Here is a 17281-nt window from a genome sequence, read left to right on the forward strand (position 1 = left end):
TTGGGATACCCACGGATGGTTGTAGCACAACCTGGTATCGATTGGGACCACTGTCTTCCACTCCCAGCATTAGGCGAGAATATTAGGAAAATATATAAATTATGTCCAGTAGGTTGATATGTCTGACAACAGAAAACTGTGCATTGCTAGACATCTAAATGAGAGGTTTGTTGGAATAAAGTAAGTTTCTGAATAACTTTGAAAGATTGTCTCAAAATCAACCTTGAAAGCAGTTTATTTTGTCTGTGAAGCTTTTCTGGAAGGACTCCTGAGAATCAGGCCTGCTCAACTTAGGCCCCCCCCCCAGCTCTTTTTGGACTACAACTCCCATAATCCCCAGCAACAGTGGCCAATAGCCAGGGATTATGGGAATTGTAGGCCAGAATCTGCAGGAGGACCAAAGTTGAGCAGATAGTGCCTTAGATACTCATAACGAATGACTGACGTAATGTGCAGTGTTATGGCTCCAAGGGCTGCTGCAGGCTCCTAAGGCAGCCCAGACACTGTACTGAAGCCGCAGGGGCAGAAGCAGTATTTCCACAGGTTCCCCCATTGTCACAAAAGCTCTGACCACAGGTGGGAGAAACTATGGTAGTGTTGTTTCTGCAACCACTGCTTCAGAACAGCGTCAGGGCTGCCTTAGAAGTCTGCAGCAGCCCTGGGGCACAGCATAATGGCTGGCTAATGCTGTGCAACATGTCAGCCACCAAATCTCGAGGGAAAGCAGGTAGAGGCTTCTAAGGCACCATCAGCCACTCCAAGACATGCCCAAGGTTTAAGGCAGGCATTTGTGGCCAGACTGATAGAATATAGTGATTGAGCATAGAGTCCAGATAATGAGATGTTCTTGCTTTTCTAATTCTGAAACTGACTGTTCCTTTAGCATTATCTCTGGTTTCATTTAAAATTGGACTTGTAAACCATCGTGGCTTTCCTTGGACAAGAAGCAGAACTATGTGTAATGCCAAGCATCCGCACAGAATGGGGTGTTGGGGACAGAGTTTAGCTTCCTGAGAATGTTCGCATTTGTGTTTATAGGCAGCTCCCAGCCCTCAGTGACTGCAGAGAGATGCTTGAAGTTCTGTATTTGCTGAAAACTCAAACAGTCTTTTCCATTGTTGAGAGTGGCCTTCAGTCATTGCTTTGCAGGTGGCCCTTCAAAACTCTGACCTTGCTTGTCATATAGAGGGGCATCTTCATATGGCTAGGAAAACCAGGATAAATTATGGGAAACAGGAAGAATGGCTGGATTAGTGGTGCAGAATACAAGAAGTTATGTCAATGTGTTGTCTGTATAACTAAGGCAGGTGGCAAAGCTCTACTTTCAGGTGGAGGATTTGGATTGTCAGGGTGCTGCTTTTGTCTTAATTTAGAGCATAGAGTACACACTGCCCTGGTCAGTAAACAATTTGTCTCCAGTGCACAGATTTCCACACTTTTTTTGTACTCCAGTCCTCACGCCTGTTGTTGTTCCTTAACATTCCATCCATCGCATCACTTTTTCCCCCCTTCAGTACCACAATTGCCAGCCCAAAATACCAAACTATTTCAGAAACTCATTAAATTTCCTGAATTTGCACAAGACGCATATTGCATTTGTTTAAAGTGAGTCTCTCTTACAAATTTTAGGGCTGGCCTTCATAGCACAAGGATGTGTACTGTACCAATAAAGGGGCATAGTAATACTCTGTGCATTATCTACATGCCTCTGCCCAACTAGCAAGAACTAATGACTGTGCCTAGTTTGTGAGGGACGTTTGCTAATTCCCTGTTTTCTCACAGAATTCATTAGGATGCACTGCACTTCCAACCCCGACTGGTGGATGCCATCTGAAGAACAGATAAACAAGGTGTTCAGTGATGCCGTAGGACATGCGCGGCAAGGGCGTGCAGTGGGGACGTTCCTCCATAACGGCAACTCGTATTATGAAGGGATTGAGCAGCACAGTTCACAAGATGACCTCTTCAACAGGGGTGTCCACGATGGATCTGGAGACTGATGGCAGAGAGGAGGGAATCCATGCAAGTGTTTGAGGCAGTAAAAGAGACTGTGTGTTCAATGTACTGTTTTTGATGTTACTTAAGGATCCAAAGCATGTTCAAAGTCCTGTTTCATCCAAGGCCTCTTTGTGAAATTCCATAGTGTCTAAACTGCCAGTGGCTTAGACCTTGTTCTTACAAACATCTGAAAAGATGGTTAAACCTGTATTTGGGCTGTATGGCTTCAGGATTCAGGGGCGGGGCTCACATGACTGAATGGTCTTCCATACCAAAAAATAAAATAAAATAAATCCCTCCCCCTAGGAAATGGGCATGTCAGAGAACCAACCAGGATAGAGCCCTTCTGCTAGGTTTCAGTGTTTTTGTACAGAAGAGCATTAAGTCATACAAGCATCACCTGCAGTCTCAAGTGGTATAGCCCAGACTCAGGTTTATCTTCTCATCTGCTGTTTGTAAGAGCTAGGCCCAAGCTTTGCAATGAAAACTAACACATTAACATATTTTATATATGTTCAAAACAGTGGCCGAAACCACACTCTCCCCTGCACCCCGCCGTCTTCTGCACAAAACATTTCACTTCATAGTCATTCATGTACAATTTTAGGATAAAACAAAAAAAGGTGTCCCTTATGATCAACTAGGAAAGTGGTAACACGCCATTAAAAAGTATCAAAATTGGGAAGAGAGTTGACACTTTTCTCACTCCCCCTCTTGTTTAGTTAATACTGCTGAGGGGGTTGTCATTTAAAAGACTAGAGCTAGTTTCTGCTGCTTTCTCAAATCTAACAAATAAAAAAACTGGCTAACGGACCAAGCAAGGAAATGAGCGCCCCTGAAGCATCGCCCATGCTACTATATCTGTGTAAACAACATCAGCAATGTTGCAGTACCAGACAGTTTTGCTGCACTGTGCAATGGCATGAACTCATTGGAAATAATGGGTGCTGTGTTGCACAAAACTGCGTTTATGCAATGTCGACAGAGTGGAACTGCCCTGTTCCACAAGACCATCAACAGTGTTCACACATGCAGCAGTGCGGGCAGTGCTTCAACTGCCCTAGTTTCCTTGCGTGCTCTGTCAGACACTGTTCCAGTAGATAAGTTGTTACTTCACAAGCGCACTCTCCCTCCCCCCCATCTTCTTCTTCTTCTTTTTTTTGGTGTCGCACCTTTTGGTATTATGCACAATTCTGGTTTCAGAAATGCACTGCTCCTATTGCTCAGAAATCCAGCAATATGTACCGTGAGAACTAATTTTAACAGGCCGAGTGTTGAATTAAGCAAGGACCAGGAAACACTGCTTTCCCCTGCTGACACAGTCCCATGGACCAAAACCCAAGCGAAGGGCTCCCTCATTGCCTTCTGTCTGCAGTGGACATCAACAACAGAAGTGCCGGAAAAACCTTTCCCTCCTTCTCCTCAGCAACTCTCTCCCAGTTGTTAATGGAGGAGATTAAGGGGCCCGTTCAGTCAAAACTTTGTTTGCCAGCCTCAGCACATACAGTAAGGTCATTTATATGCTGTGAGCATGCACATCCTCTCTCCCTCCCATCAACCTAGGGCGCTCTTCCCTAATTGCATGGAAAGGTTCAGAGAAGCTGTTACCCACCCTCACAATTAAGGAAAGGTATAGTGGGAGGGGATGTGTGCTCATGGTACATGGTCATCTGTATAGCAGATGAAGTATAATCTGAACTGGCCAGGTATCTAAACCCATTCAGTTAGCGCCATTTGGACCCTGTAGCTGGAGGTTCAGCTGACATACTGAAATGTAATATTAAATTAGAACAATTAGAAGTGCAATCTACATTAAGCTGTTATTTAATGGACTGTTTGTTACTATTTAAAAACAAACATAAAGTGTGATAATATTTCTAGAAGTATTTGTGGGAAAGTGGTAACATTTTCCCCTGCTTACTTTGAGACCTTTTTGAAGTGCTTCCTCTTTTGCCACACCAGGTACAGGCCTAGTCTGTCTACATCAGTTGTTCTGGAAATACCAATTTCCTTTTGGGCAGACATGTTGCACTGTTTTATGTATCCCCAGCCTGTCTTGAGGGCTCAGGGCAGGTGACGGTAAAACTAAAAATGAATTAGAAACACAACCCACTGCCACTATTGAAGAGGCAAAAGAGTGGACAAAGCCTGCTCAGGATTTGAGGGGGCCCTCAGCTGGGTGTCCTTTAGTTCTCTCCCTCCCTTTAGCTTGGCAGTGGGTGTCAGGGCAGGGGGTGGGGAAGATGCAAGTTCAAAATAAGGGGAGAGGGGCACATGCAGCCAGTTCCCACCAGTTGCTAACTAGACACAGTCCTCCCTGGGATTTATGATAAGTGACAGCGGTGCCCCCGGCCAGCTGTCACCCCCCTCTTCACCTCGGGGTATGCTGTTCATTTGTCCTTTTCACCCCCTGGGGCACACTTTTCTCCTCTTCCGTGCCCCCAACAATTAATTTTATTTATTATTTATTATTATTATTATTAATTCAATTTCTGTACCGCCCTTGCAAGATAGAAACGCCCCTGCTGCCATTACACGGCTTGGGAGTGGAGTCCTTGTGCCATGCCTGCTGCTGAGCATCTGCCTGCAGATGTGGGACCGGGCAGCCTTATAGTGCCCTTCACCTCAGGCAGCAATATGCCTGAGGCACCTGAGCCCTGGCAGCTACCCAACAAGGGTGCCATGTGCTGGGGCTGGCCCTGAGAGTTGTTCCAATGAGACCCCCCCCCAACAGTGTAAGGGCTCTGCAGGACGGGAGTCAGAATTGTGCCTACCTCCTGGGACCACTTGGCCTACTTCTAGCCCACCCAGTATCTGTTCATTGTAATGCTAGCATAGGATGTGGGCTGGAAAGCCCACACAAGTTACCCTGCCCATGGGCATCCTGCAGAAGCATAGGCTCACCACAGGTAGGGACAAATAAAGCAAACCGTTCTTTACACAGGCCATGGCAGGAAACCATTCTTTTCAGACACATGTCATGCCTGTTTAAATATAATCTCTCTTCAGTCATATTTTTTCCAGTGTAGAGAACAGGGCATAGCTATTAATTATACTTATACCCTATCCCTCCAGGATCCTACTGCTCGGGTGGCTCACAACATTAATAAAATAGATACAATGTAAAGTAAAAGGTCAATAGAACTAAAGTAGTTAAAAGCCCAGGCTAAAACCATATTTAAAATTACAATTTTTTTAAAAAAGTCAAAGCTAAAAACTAAGAAGCTAAAAAAAAACCCTACCAGATAGAAGCAGCAGATAAAACATTAAAAATTGTCTTTTAAAATATGTTTTTAATTTTTAAAAAAAAAACACTGAGGGGGGGAGCATGGCAAAGCTCATCAAGGAGAGCATTCCAAAGCTGAGGGGCTACAACTGAAAAGGCCCTGTCTCTAGTCCTCGCCATCCAGATCTCTGTTAATAGTGGGGCCATGAGCAGGGCCTGAGATGCCAAGCAGAGGACCCTGGCAGGTTCATACGGGCAAATGTAGTCTAACAGGTACCCCAGCCCCAAGCTATGTAGGTCAAAACCAACACCTTGAATCTAACCCAGATGCAGGATGCCGCAGGATGGGTGTGTCACTCATGAAGCTACTTGCACCCACAAGCATCCTTGCAGCAGCGTTCTGGAAGAGCTGAAATGGCTGAACCATCTTCAAGGGAAGCCCCACATAGAGCACATTGCATTAAGAGTGGTAGAGCTGAGTGGCATCAGCATATTGATGGCACCGCAGCCCACACCCACTGATGACCTCTCCCAGAGGTTTCATGTAGATGTTAAACAGCATAGGGGATAGAATAGATTCCTGTGATGGCACCCCTAAGGCCAAGGGCTGGAGCAGGCATCCCCCAGCACCACCTTCTGAGTACGACCCTCGAGGAAGGAGCAGAGCCACTGTATAATGGTGCCTACAAGTCCCAGCCTGGAGAGATAACCTAGAAGGATACCATGGTCGATGGTATCAAATGCCACTGAGAGGTCCAGGAGACTCAACAGAGTCACACTCCCTCTGTCTATCTCCCGGTGTAGGTCATCCACCAAGGCAGTTTCCATCCTGTATCCAGGCTGGAAGCCAGGCTAAAAAGGATCTAAGTAATCAGAGCTGAGACGCCACCACATTCTAACAGCTTGCCCCAAAAGGGGAGATTAGAAACTGGTCAAAAGTTGGTCAAGTCATCTGCATCCAATGAGGGCTTTTAAGGAGGGGCCTAATGACTGCCTCCTTCAGATGAGGGGACACCACTCCCTGCTTTAGAGAGGCATTCACCACCCACGCCAGCCCTGGTCCCAATCCCTCCCTAGCAGCCTTCATCAACCATGAAGGGCAAAAGGCTTAAGAGCTAAGTCCCCTTGCTGCCAATGAGGAAGATAAGCACATGTTGAACAACCCATTCCCATTTAAAGCTATAAGGCTTAAATAAGTTTCACTCTAGCTGGATCACACCTTTTATTTATTATTATACTTTAAACAAACACCATCTCAACATTTTAATAGTATAATCTGAGTTGACCAATGCCATCTGTTCTGAAATGGTTATTATCAGCAAGACATTGTCATTGGCACAAGGCGGCCCATTGAGAAGATGAATACAGCCACCCTTCCAAAACTGCAGCATTTCTAGTCTAGCTGTTCAGTGTTGTACTTGATACACACCATCAGCTATCACATTGCTAAGGCGGTGCAGGCCTTGCTGGTGTATGTTTCCTGTCGTGACACTTGCGGATCTACTTCGTAAAATTTGTCAGATAGAATGCATGAGTCCACAGTTGTCCACAATATAATCTCACTATAGTGTATTTTTGTATAAGCTGTGTCAAAATCAAATGTTTGTGTACAAAGACAAGTAAAAAAACCAACTGCTTTATGCACACTAAATTCACATAAACAGACCTCATTAAAGCAATACCATTTGGGTTTTGCCAAGGCTATAGATGAATGTGAAGGTTATACTCAGATTTCTATCTTGACTGCACTTATAAGTTACACAGTATGGTGTGGAGATTGCTTCCAAATGTTGTAGGCTCATGGTAATATCTAGAAAAGAGCCACCTGCATCAGGCCAAAGAAATTGTTCCTTCCCATAACAGGATTGTCCCTTTTCAGCAGGGAATACTTACATAAGAAACCAATTCATTCACATCATGCAGAGCAAGGATTCTCAACCTTGGGTCCCCAGATGTTATTTGACATCAACTCCCATAATCCCTAACCAAAGATCATGAGGGCTGGGGATTATGGGAGTTGAAGTCCATCAACATCTGGGGACCCAAGTTTGAGAACCCCTGATCCAGAGGATTCCTCTTAAGTGATATTTTTTACCAGATTCATGTGATTTCTCTTTGACACAGGTGAGGCCAGAACATGAGAGTCTTGCTGGCTCAGGCCCAAGGCCTCTTTTGTCCAGCATCTTGTTTCCCACAGATGCCTCTGAGAAGCTTACAGCAGGAGATGAAGGTATGCCCGTTCTCCTACTGTTGCTACCCTGCAACTGGTAGGCAGAGGCACACTGCCTCTGAACCGGGAAGGTAGGCTCTAGCCATCAAGATAAGTACCCATCGATAGACCAAATCACTGTTCCCACACTGCACCGGTAAAAGAAGAAGCCGCTCTAATGACCACCTCTGCTATTACCATGGCAGCATGTGCCACCACCACCACTCTAGCTATGACAAGAATTAGACCACATGGTGATGCTCCTTCTGTTGTGAGCTCCCCTGCTTCTAGCAAATGGGGCCATTGCAGGGTATGGCACTACACCTTGGGTTCTGCATGGCCAACGCCGTGAGATGTTGCCGTAGTGCTGTGGGAGGAGTGCATATTGCAGAGGCTCCCACCACATTACGGTAACCATGGAAGGGAGCCTTGGGGCCAAACTACAAATGATGCTAAAAGTGTAATTGTGTTTATCTGTTTTTTAAAAATAAGAGTTACAGGAGAAGAGTTGCTGCTATCTGGATTGGCACCAATGTCAGTTTTCCTCCCAGGTCAAACAGCAGCTGCTATTATTGTTATTTTTGTGGGAGTGCTGCTGGGAAAGTAATTCAAAAACCCTTCATTGCAAAATAAGCTCATTGCCCCATATCACGAGGTTCATGAGTTGAGGCCAAGATCAGAACAAACCAACCTTGTGCAACATCTTTCCTGGCTCGTTATCTTGACGAAGGAACAAGTTCTCATTCCCTGTAGAATGGTAAGGCCTTAAGATGGGACCGTAGTCCTGCAGGCCTGGAAGTAAGAGTGACGACGTTTTTGATCCTTCACTGACTGTTGCCAGATATTAAAGTAGTATATTAATGGGATTACTTTTGCTCTTAATGCAGCCTTACAAACAAGTCCACTAAAATGATTAATTCTCAAAAAAATAACCTCCTTACTAACGTCTACCTTTTCATCATTAGCCAACACTTCCTGCTTGGAAACAGAGACTAGGAGAAGGGCTGTTTACAACTGTCAGTTTAGGCACCATTCATACAAATGGCAGATGAGACAGTAATACTGTTGGTGGACCATACCATTACAGAAGGAATACTTCCTCTTGGGAATTTTCTATGCACATACAATAGTGTTCTCTTGCACAGAAGGTTCAGCTACAGCTCTTTTCTCTGTCATCTAGTATTTTTTCTCTATAGGTGGAGATTTCTACTTTGGGAGAGCAGATAGTCACACAGTACCATGCCTACTGTCTGAAATGGTACAGTTCAGGGACAGTTTTACTGCCTCACCACTAGGCTTCAAAGGTAGTCCCCTTTAGACTGCGAAAGGGGGCCACAAAGGACGGCAGTATCTTATGGTACTGAGCCATGGTTTGTATTCAGTGTCTAAATATAGGTAGAATCCGTGATAAGATTACCTCATTGAGGCTAAGATTTGCCTCCTGTTTTAGGTGCCACATCCTACTTGGACCCTTTCAGTAGAACCTCACAATAAAAGTACCTTATGGATTCATTTTCTTAAACTCAAATTACCTCTAATCCATCGACCCAAACCAAATCTCTGCTCCCTCAGAACATTTGGCTTATGTGGTACTCTATCAACAGCAGGTAAAGATGAAGTGGGTTGTGCTACTCCATAATCAGTTCCAATACCCTTCAGGGAAAGGGTATCTTTGCCTTATCCTCTCTGACCGTTGGATCTTCCTCTCATGTCCGTAGCTACCTTTACAAAGTTTGTGTATCACTACTGCACGCACACCAGTGCCAACATGCCTTTGCTCTATTTTCTATGACAAGATATTTGTGGAGATACTGTGACCAAGAATTCATTACTCCTAATATTTTTATTGTTATAGCGTAGTTAACTCTATTAACAATTTGTCCTGTGTAGAGTCAATAAAAGATAGGGATAGACAAATATCCAATTCTGTACAAAGTGAATAGTGTAATATAGGCTAGTATGTTTTGGTGAGAATTTCTAGAGGATATGTGAATTGTTTTCTATGTGACATCAGGACACATTTCTTTTAAAGAACACACAAAAGTTTAGACAGTTTTTTAAAACAGTGATATTTTTTGATTATAAAGATACATTTGTTACTAGAGTTTACTATTCCAGGTGTTCTCTTATTTAAATATTGGGTTTTATTATTACATACCTCCAAATCCATTGTTCTGTTGCATAACAATGCACAATAAAAAAAAGTTAGCCTCTGCCTTGTTCTTGATGTGTATGTGAAGAAATGTTATGTAGAGATATGTCTTGTCATCTCCTTTGATAGCCCATAATTGAGTGGACAAATCACCTCCTTAAAAGCAAACTGTCAGCAGCTGGAACATGCTTAGGATGTAGCACTTTTGATGTAGTCAAAATTTAGATGTAGCACTTTTGCCCAGCCATCACAACAATCCCAGTTTGAAGACAGTCTAGTGCATCATTATTTCAGTAGAACCAATCCAGACTCAAGAGCTGTGCTCACTTCTTGGACTATATATATGTGTTGAGGCACTCTTGGTCCTTCAGAGTTGAAATTAGTAGTTACAATAGCTTCTCAGCCAGGAGCAGCTCCTTTCTGCACCACAAAATGTATGTCAGAAGCCTCAGGCCACTGGTGACAGTCACACCGTGCCACCTTCATGCAGCAGTATATTGTTTATTTTTATGTATTTATTTATTCGACGTCTATACCGCCCTTCCAAAAATGGCTCAGGGCGGTTTACACAGAGACATAATAAATAAATAAGATGGATCCCTGACCCCAAAGGGCACAATCTAAAAGAAACATAAGATAGACACCAGCGACAGTCAGTGGAGGTACTGGGCTGGGAGTGGATAGTATAATTTCACCTCCTGAAAAAGATGACACTGACATGAGGAGGAGCTACATTTTAGACTCCTTCCACATGACTCAGCATTTCTTCCTTTACCAAGAGTGAGCCAGGAAGGGCTCATGCTGCAACAAATCCCACAGCACAAAAGTAGTGTCAGGCCAGCTCATCTTTCCTCATGCTAAGAGGCAAAAACTACCATGCTTCATCCAACCAGGAAGCTGAGTCAGCTTTACAATATTCCTCCACCACCCCCACATACACACCTCTTGAATTGAGGGCACTCTTTAAGCAGGCAGATGCCATAATTGCTCCTGTATATCAAGAGTGCATGTGACATTTGTTAGGAGTTACTAGCACTCCACTTATGAAGTACAAAGCAAGGGCGTAACTACAATAGGGCAAGGGGAGACAGTTGTCTGGGGGCCCACTGCCTTTGGGGGCCCCCCAGAGGCAAGTCCCATGACTGACTCCCCCAGCCGCGCACCCGCCCGGCCTTTTTTCAGTTGTATTCATCCTCTGAAACTGATGTGAGTATTAAGGCCTAGAGCTACCAGAACAGCATGTCTTTCTCTAGTACCATTAAATGACTTGCATCGTCCACAATTTACAAAACCTTTTAAAAAATAATTTAGGATGATCTATTGTAGCACGCGCACACACACACACACACACACATATTTTTACTTACTATGCTTTTTGTTACCATTATTCAGCTTCATTTAAGATTTCTTTACTTCATGAGCTGAGCTTCGGGGGTGGGGGGGGGATTTTAAAATCTTGTCTCTGGTTCCATTCCAACCTTGCAATGCCCCAGTACAAAAAACAGCCTCAGCAAATGCTCTTAAAATGTGCCAGGTTTTTTGGTCATTTAATCATGAATGTGCTTTTGATGCCCAGCATGAGGAATGCATTAAGCATGTGTCTAAACTCAAGGGGGTCAAACAGAATGGCAGAACATTACAGGTGAGTTTGGATAACCTCAAGTCACATGGTAATCACTTGAAAACTTTAGTCCCCTGCTAACAGCAGAGAGGCACCTTTTCAAAGTGGCAATTCTCTTTATTAGGAGAACAGCAAATGGCCCTATCCACCTCCAGCACAGCACTCCTCCAGTGGCTGTTGCTGGTGTCTATCTTATATTTCTTTATTAGATTGTGAACCCTTTGGGGGACAGGGAAACATTTTATTTATACCTGTATCTTTGGGAACTTTTGTTGAAAAACAGTATATGTAAGTATTTGGGATATTGGTCATAGCACCTGTACTGCACCACCAGAAGCAGTTTGCCTTCTGACAAAGATCATATTACATTTTCATGCCCATGGCAGAAAACCCAAATGACACTTGCATGGTGGTTAAGATTAATTTGCTGCCCACTTCACCCCCAAATCTGTTTGAGGCAGTTTGCCTCACCTTGCCTACCAGGTGGACCTGGACCAGTTAAGGGCAGCATGATCATGCCTTAACTTAAATATGACTGAGTTTTCCATTTGCAATGTTTTGTGTTTTGTTTTATTTAGGCTGCCTCACATTTAAATTACAGACAGGATCTGTGCTTTTGGTAAGTGGAAGTCTTCAATTGGTTACAAAATCATTGACACTAAAAATAATTAGATTTCATTACTAATGGCGCAGTAGAAAGCATTCTTGTACTCAGAGGCTGGACAATCTTCAGGGGCTGTGATACTAGCACAAAGAGCTGCGTAAGACTGATTTTGTGTGTTTTCTGAACCTCGCAGTACTAGTGTGATTCATGGGATCAGAAGAGAATGCACATAGAATCCTTCATTGATGAGGACAATTTGTTCTTGGGTTCTTGTAATTCAGGCTTATTACAGGCTGGTGCCATCCTGTGCTGGAAGCTACAGAGAAGCAGGATGCAAATTACTTGCTGGGAGAATGAGATTGCAGTGAAGGAGAGAGATCCATCTTCAGATTAGCACACATTACTTACAAAAGCCCAAATTTATGGATGCCATGCGTTGTAGCTAGAACGTATGCCAATCCATTCCAACTGTGTACCAGCTATATTACTACCCAATATTGCATACCTATACACTACATGGGAAGAACAGCAGGCATGGAACCATTACAAAGCGACCTTTATTCTGAATTAATCCCAAAGTCTCAACATTAAGCTAGTATTTGCTAAGATTGTAAAGTCCAAGAACAGCTTCCAGAATGGAGTCATCAGGCTGACCTTTTCAGAAATTAAACAGATGCAGTGACCTTCAATAGCAAACTGAAAAAATCAAAAATGAACAATGGTTAAAGCCTCACCATTTAAAGAATTCTAGCAGCCACATGGAAGTTGAAAGAAAAATTTAAATATCTAAGTTGATCATTTACTTTGTCTGAATAAGCTTCCATTAGTTATAATTCACATTTATATATCTCAATAGTTCAGTGTGTCTCATATCTTGATAAGGCTTACAACAGCCTGGCAAGAGAGATCGCTCTCATTATCCCCATATTACAGATGGAGGGGCTGAGGATCAAGTTACATATTCCCCAAGTGCATGTTTAGCATTTCCAAACTAGAAGAAAACCAAGTGCTAAGCATGCTCTAATAATGTGCAGTTTAATCTGGAGAAGGAGAGAACTAATTTTCCCAAGTCAAGCACATGGCAGGTGACACTTTATGCAGGGGCTTCCTTGCTCATAACTCACCTGCTTATATCAGCTCTTGTACAATGACCACAATCTTGAGGACACTCAAGATCCCTGCACACACTAGCACATGCCTGAAATACTAGTGATCCACCAAGCCAAATGCATCTAGCCATGTATGGTGGGCCTCCAAAGGGCTGTTGAGCACCTGCTAGGCCACTATCCATGGTGTATATGCTGTATTCATCTAGGTCACAAGTTGTTTGAACAGGTCTGCACCAGAGGCTTCCCCTATTCAGTATCCACCCTGCAGAGAAGTTGCTTGTAACTGTTTTGTGTACAACTGATTCATTCAATTACTTGAGCTTGCCACAGAACACATAGTCAATTTACTGAAGATAGATGAGAGCAAGGTTTAATTGCTGACTTTAACCAAGGTCTCTGGTGATGGTTGGGAGGGGGAAATAGTGACTGAAATCCAGAACACTACTTTAGATCCAAGAGTGTTTTACATATCAAGGGCTTGTGTGTTCATAGGCTTTTTGGATTTTTCCCTAATGGATTTTAGCCTTTTGCATTGCCAGTCAAGTACTATCCCCCACATAGCATATCACAAATTGTTTTGAAGGTGGGTTGTCACATGACACAGGGTCTGCACACTTTTGAATTGACACAGACACACACAAATCATGGAACAGAACACCTAGTTTTCAGTATCCTGGCCATGTATCAATACTACCAAAGTCTGCTGAAAGAAGTACTACATGCTTAATTTTCTAAGAAAATACAGAAAAGGCTGCGAGGATGTTACAGAGCATCATTGACCACAATCGACTGCAGAACAATCAAGGCTGTAATGACTCTGAAGGGGAAAGAAACACAAGACAAAAGCATACGTACACTGTTCCTAAGAAAGCTAAATAGATGGGAGGAACCCACAATGTTAAGTATGCCGCATGTGTGATTTAGCCATTTCAGTTGGCTTTGTTCTTTATAGAAGCTTAGTTTTAAAAAGTCTACAAAATTTAACAGGTGGGCTTTTTTGAGGGGAGCATGAGGATAAACAGGTTGCTTACCCATAACTGATGATCTGGTAGTGATCTGTTGTATTCATAAGGAATTTATTTATTTATTTATTTTTAAATTTATATTCTGCTTTTCATTAAAACAATCCCAACACAGTTAACACAAAAATTAAAACAAGACTATAAAAACAGATTTGACCAAAGTTTTAAAATCCAAGCATAAGATAACCATACAAAGTACAAAGCAGCAGCAGTAGAGACAATCATATAAAAGCCTAGGTAAAAAGCCAAGATTTCAAATGCTTTCTAAAAACTGATGGAGACCGAGGAGCGAATAGCCATCAGGAGAGCATTCCAGAGTCTGGGGGCAGCAACAGAGAAGGTTCTGTCCTGTGTGCACAACAGCCGAGCCTCCCTCACTGGCAGCACCCAGAGCAGAGCCCCCTTAGATTATCTTGTCAAATGGGCAGCAACCCTTGGGAGCAGGCGGTCCCTCAGATATTCAGGGCTCACATTGTTAAGGGTCAAAACCATCACCTTGAATTGGACCCAGAAACAAACTGGTAACCAGTGCAGCCCTTTCAAAATGGGAGTGATGTGATCCTAGTAGGAAGCTCCAGATAAAACCCTAGCTGCTGCTTTTTGCACTAGCTGCAGTTTCCAAATACTCTTCAAAGGCAACCCCATGTAGAGCATGTTACAGTAATCCAGCCGTGATGTGACTAAGGCATGGTTAACTGTGGCCAGATCTGCCTTCTCAAGAAAAGGACACAGCTGGTGCAGTAGCCGAAGCCATACAAAGGCACCCAACAATACTCCCAAGCTGTGTACTTGCTCCTTTAAGGGGAGTGCAACCCCATCCAGAACCGGTAGAATCTCCTCATCCCAATTGGCTCTCCTACTGACCAACATTACCTCTGTCTTGTCTGGATTCAGTGTCTTTATTAGCCCACATCCAACCAATCACAGCCTCCAGCCCCGAATTCAGGACATCCACTGCCTCCCTAGGATCAGGTGACAAGGATAGTGCTGAGTGTCATTTGCATATTGCTGACTCAGTCCAAGTCCCTGGATGACCTCTCCCAGCGCTTTCATGTAGAAGTTAAACAGCATGGAATGGGTTCTGCGCCTGCACAGTGAACTCACAGATAGATTTACTAGCTCCTTGTGACACCCACTCTGCCCTGCAGGTGCTTCGTTGAAATCAGCAGTTTGGGCACCATTTCCTCAGTTTCTTGCAGAAACTGCCATATCCTGACAATCATGCAGTGACATTTCTGTGGTCTTTCCCCCCACCTTTTTTTTTAAACTACTGTTGCAGGGAGGTTCAAAAAGATCTTATGAATACAACAGATCACTACCAGATCAGTTACAGGTAAGCAACCTGTTTATCTTGATCGTGATCCATTGCATTCATAAGGAATGGGTGATCAGCCAACTTCCAATCAAGGTGGTGGGCACAATAGACCCAAAAGCATATTGCAACAACCTCTTTAAGATACTCCTCCCAAAACCTGCCTGCTCAGCAGATCTCAGGACAACGACCCAGCTGGTGGGGGGCACCCCAGCAGGAGCAGGAGGCAGCAGCGGGCTGGCCTGGCCACTGGGAGAAGGCAGCAGGCCGGGATGGCCCAGTTTGCGGCCGCTACTGGGAGTGGTGGGCAGGAGGTGGCAGGCCAACTTTCTGACCAGCCCGCCAGCCAGAAAGCATGGGGGATGGGGCGGAAAAGAAGCGGGCCGGCTGGCTGGCCACCCAGAAACCGCAGGGTCAGGGGGGAAGCGGGCCAGCCAGCCAGAAATCTGAGTGTGCTGGGGGGCAGGGGAGGAAAGAGCAGCGGTGGTGGGTGGGCCAGCCGGCCGGCAGCCCAGATGCCCAGTAGTGTTTAATGAACAGCTGCAGCAAAGACCATGTTGCTGATGCAGATATTCACTATTCAAATCCTGGTCAGATGTGCAGCTGATGATGCATACGCTCTGGTTATGGTGGGCGGCAGACCATGCCCTGCTGCTTATACACCTGCACTATTAATTCCACTAACCAATGAGACAGTCATTGGCGTGATATTAGCTGTCCCTTTGCTCTGCCCTTATAGGCCACAAAAAGGTGCTTTGTTCTTCTAATACTCTTGGTTCCCTTCAGATAATACAGAAGAGAATGCTTGACATCCAGAGAATGAAGCAACCTCTCCAGTGGCATCTCATGATACTGGGGGAAAGTAGTTAATGTTGTATATGTATTTGTTTATTTCGGCCCAAGGCCAGCATAAAGTAGTTAATGTTACATCTTGGTTTAAATGAAAATAACACAACCTTAGGGCAAAACTGTGGATCTAACCTCATAGCCACCTGATGCCGATAAAACTATGTATAAGGTACATCTGTCCACAGAGCTGTGAGCTCATTCGCCTCGTTATAGTGATTGCTATCAGGAATGCTGTCTTTAGGGTGAGCATCTTCAAGGTGGCTTCACCCAAAGGCTCAAAAGGGCTCTCTGTAAGGGTAGACAAAACCAGCGACAAACCAGCGATAAGGGTTTTCTTATTGGCGGATATAGATTGTTTATGCCCTTTAGGAATTTCTTGCCATCTATGTCAGTAGGAGTAATATCATTTTCTCTTTCTTAGGATCAATTTGAACCGAGGAGCCAGCAACGAGGTATTGACGCTTTGACAGTCAAATAGAAACTGAGAAAATGGCACCAACTGCCCATTTCAACAGAAGCACAGAGCACGTGCAGGGCAGAGTGGGCGTCACAAGGAGCTAATAAACCTGTGAGGTCACTGTGCAGGTGCAGAACCCATTCCTTATGAATGCAATGGATCACAATCCAGATCTGTCCCTGGATGTGGAAAGCAGAGGGGGAGATTCAGCATACAAGACCTCTGCCTCCACCCCTCATGGTGAGGCACAATGCCTCAACCCTCATTCAGTTGCCTGCCTCTTGCACTGCACACCGGAGAGAAACACCAAGAGTCCAAGAACTGGTTATTGTATGAAGCAAGAGGCAGCTCATAACTAGCTAGATGCTTGAAACCAAAACTAACACCAAAAGCAGCACCATAGGTAGGTCAGCAACGGCTGCTGTGATAGTATCCCATATTCAACTAAGCAAGATTGTGCAAGACATTGTTCAATCCCATGCAAAGGTTAGAGGCAAGGTGGATTCCTTGATCCAGCACCAACAAGTACCCCTGGCAAGTGAGAGGGCCTTCTGCGAAAGGAGATGTGCTTGACATCCAGCTTGGATTCAATTTCACATTACAAGCCCTGCAAATGCACCATTTTATTTCTAAAGTGCTTACTTACCTTTTAACACATTAGATGAGACTATGTTTTAGCCAAATACATGTCCTAAAATTTGGTTTTGATAACCCTGGCTGGA

The 17281-nt window shown here is 44.2% G+C and overlaps 2 protein-coding genes across 5 annotated transcripts in view; one reads left to right on the forward strand and one right to left on the reverse strand.

Moving 5' to 3' along the window:
- BEND4 (BEN domain containing 4) overlaps window positions 1-9648 on the forward strand; it is a 46509-nt gene extending 36861 nt beyond the window's left edge. The window contains exon 5 of one of the 2 annotated variants that reach the window (XM_053253699.1): window positions 1783-9648. In XM_053253699.1, coding sequence (XP_053109674.1) covers window positions 1783-2000 — 218 coding nt within the window. In that variant the 3' untranslated portion in view covers window positions 2001-9648. The remainder of the gene's footprint in view (window positions 1-1782) is intronic. The other variant, XM_053253700.1, reaches the window with a different exon arrangement.
- Window positions 9649-12349: 2701 nt separating this feature from the next.
- Window positions 12350-17281, reverse strand: part of SLC30A9 (solute carrier family 30 member 9) — a 40488-nt gene continuing 35556 nt past the window's right edge. Inside the window, exons 19-20 of one of the 3 annotated variants that reach the window (XR_008308123.1) lie at window positions 17206-17276; window positions 12350-12506 (exon numbers count right to left, since the gene is read on the reverse strand). The gene's annotated coding sequence lies outside the window, so the exon portion shown is untranslated. Of the gene's footprint in view, window positions 17277-17281 lie in introns of all 3 variants that reach the window. The other 2 variants (XR_008308122.1, XR_008308121.1) reach the window with 2 other exon arrangements.

Source organism: Hemicordylus capensis, chromosome 5, assembly GCF_027244095.1.
Source record: "Hemicordylus capensis ecotype Gifberg chromosome 5, rHemCap1.1.pri, whole genome shotgun sequence".
Taxonomy (NCBI): domain Eukaryota; kingdom Metazoa; phylum Chordata; class Lepidosauria; order Squamata; family Cordylidae; genus Hemicordylus; species Hemicordylus capensis.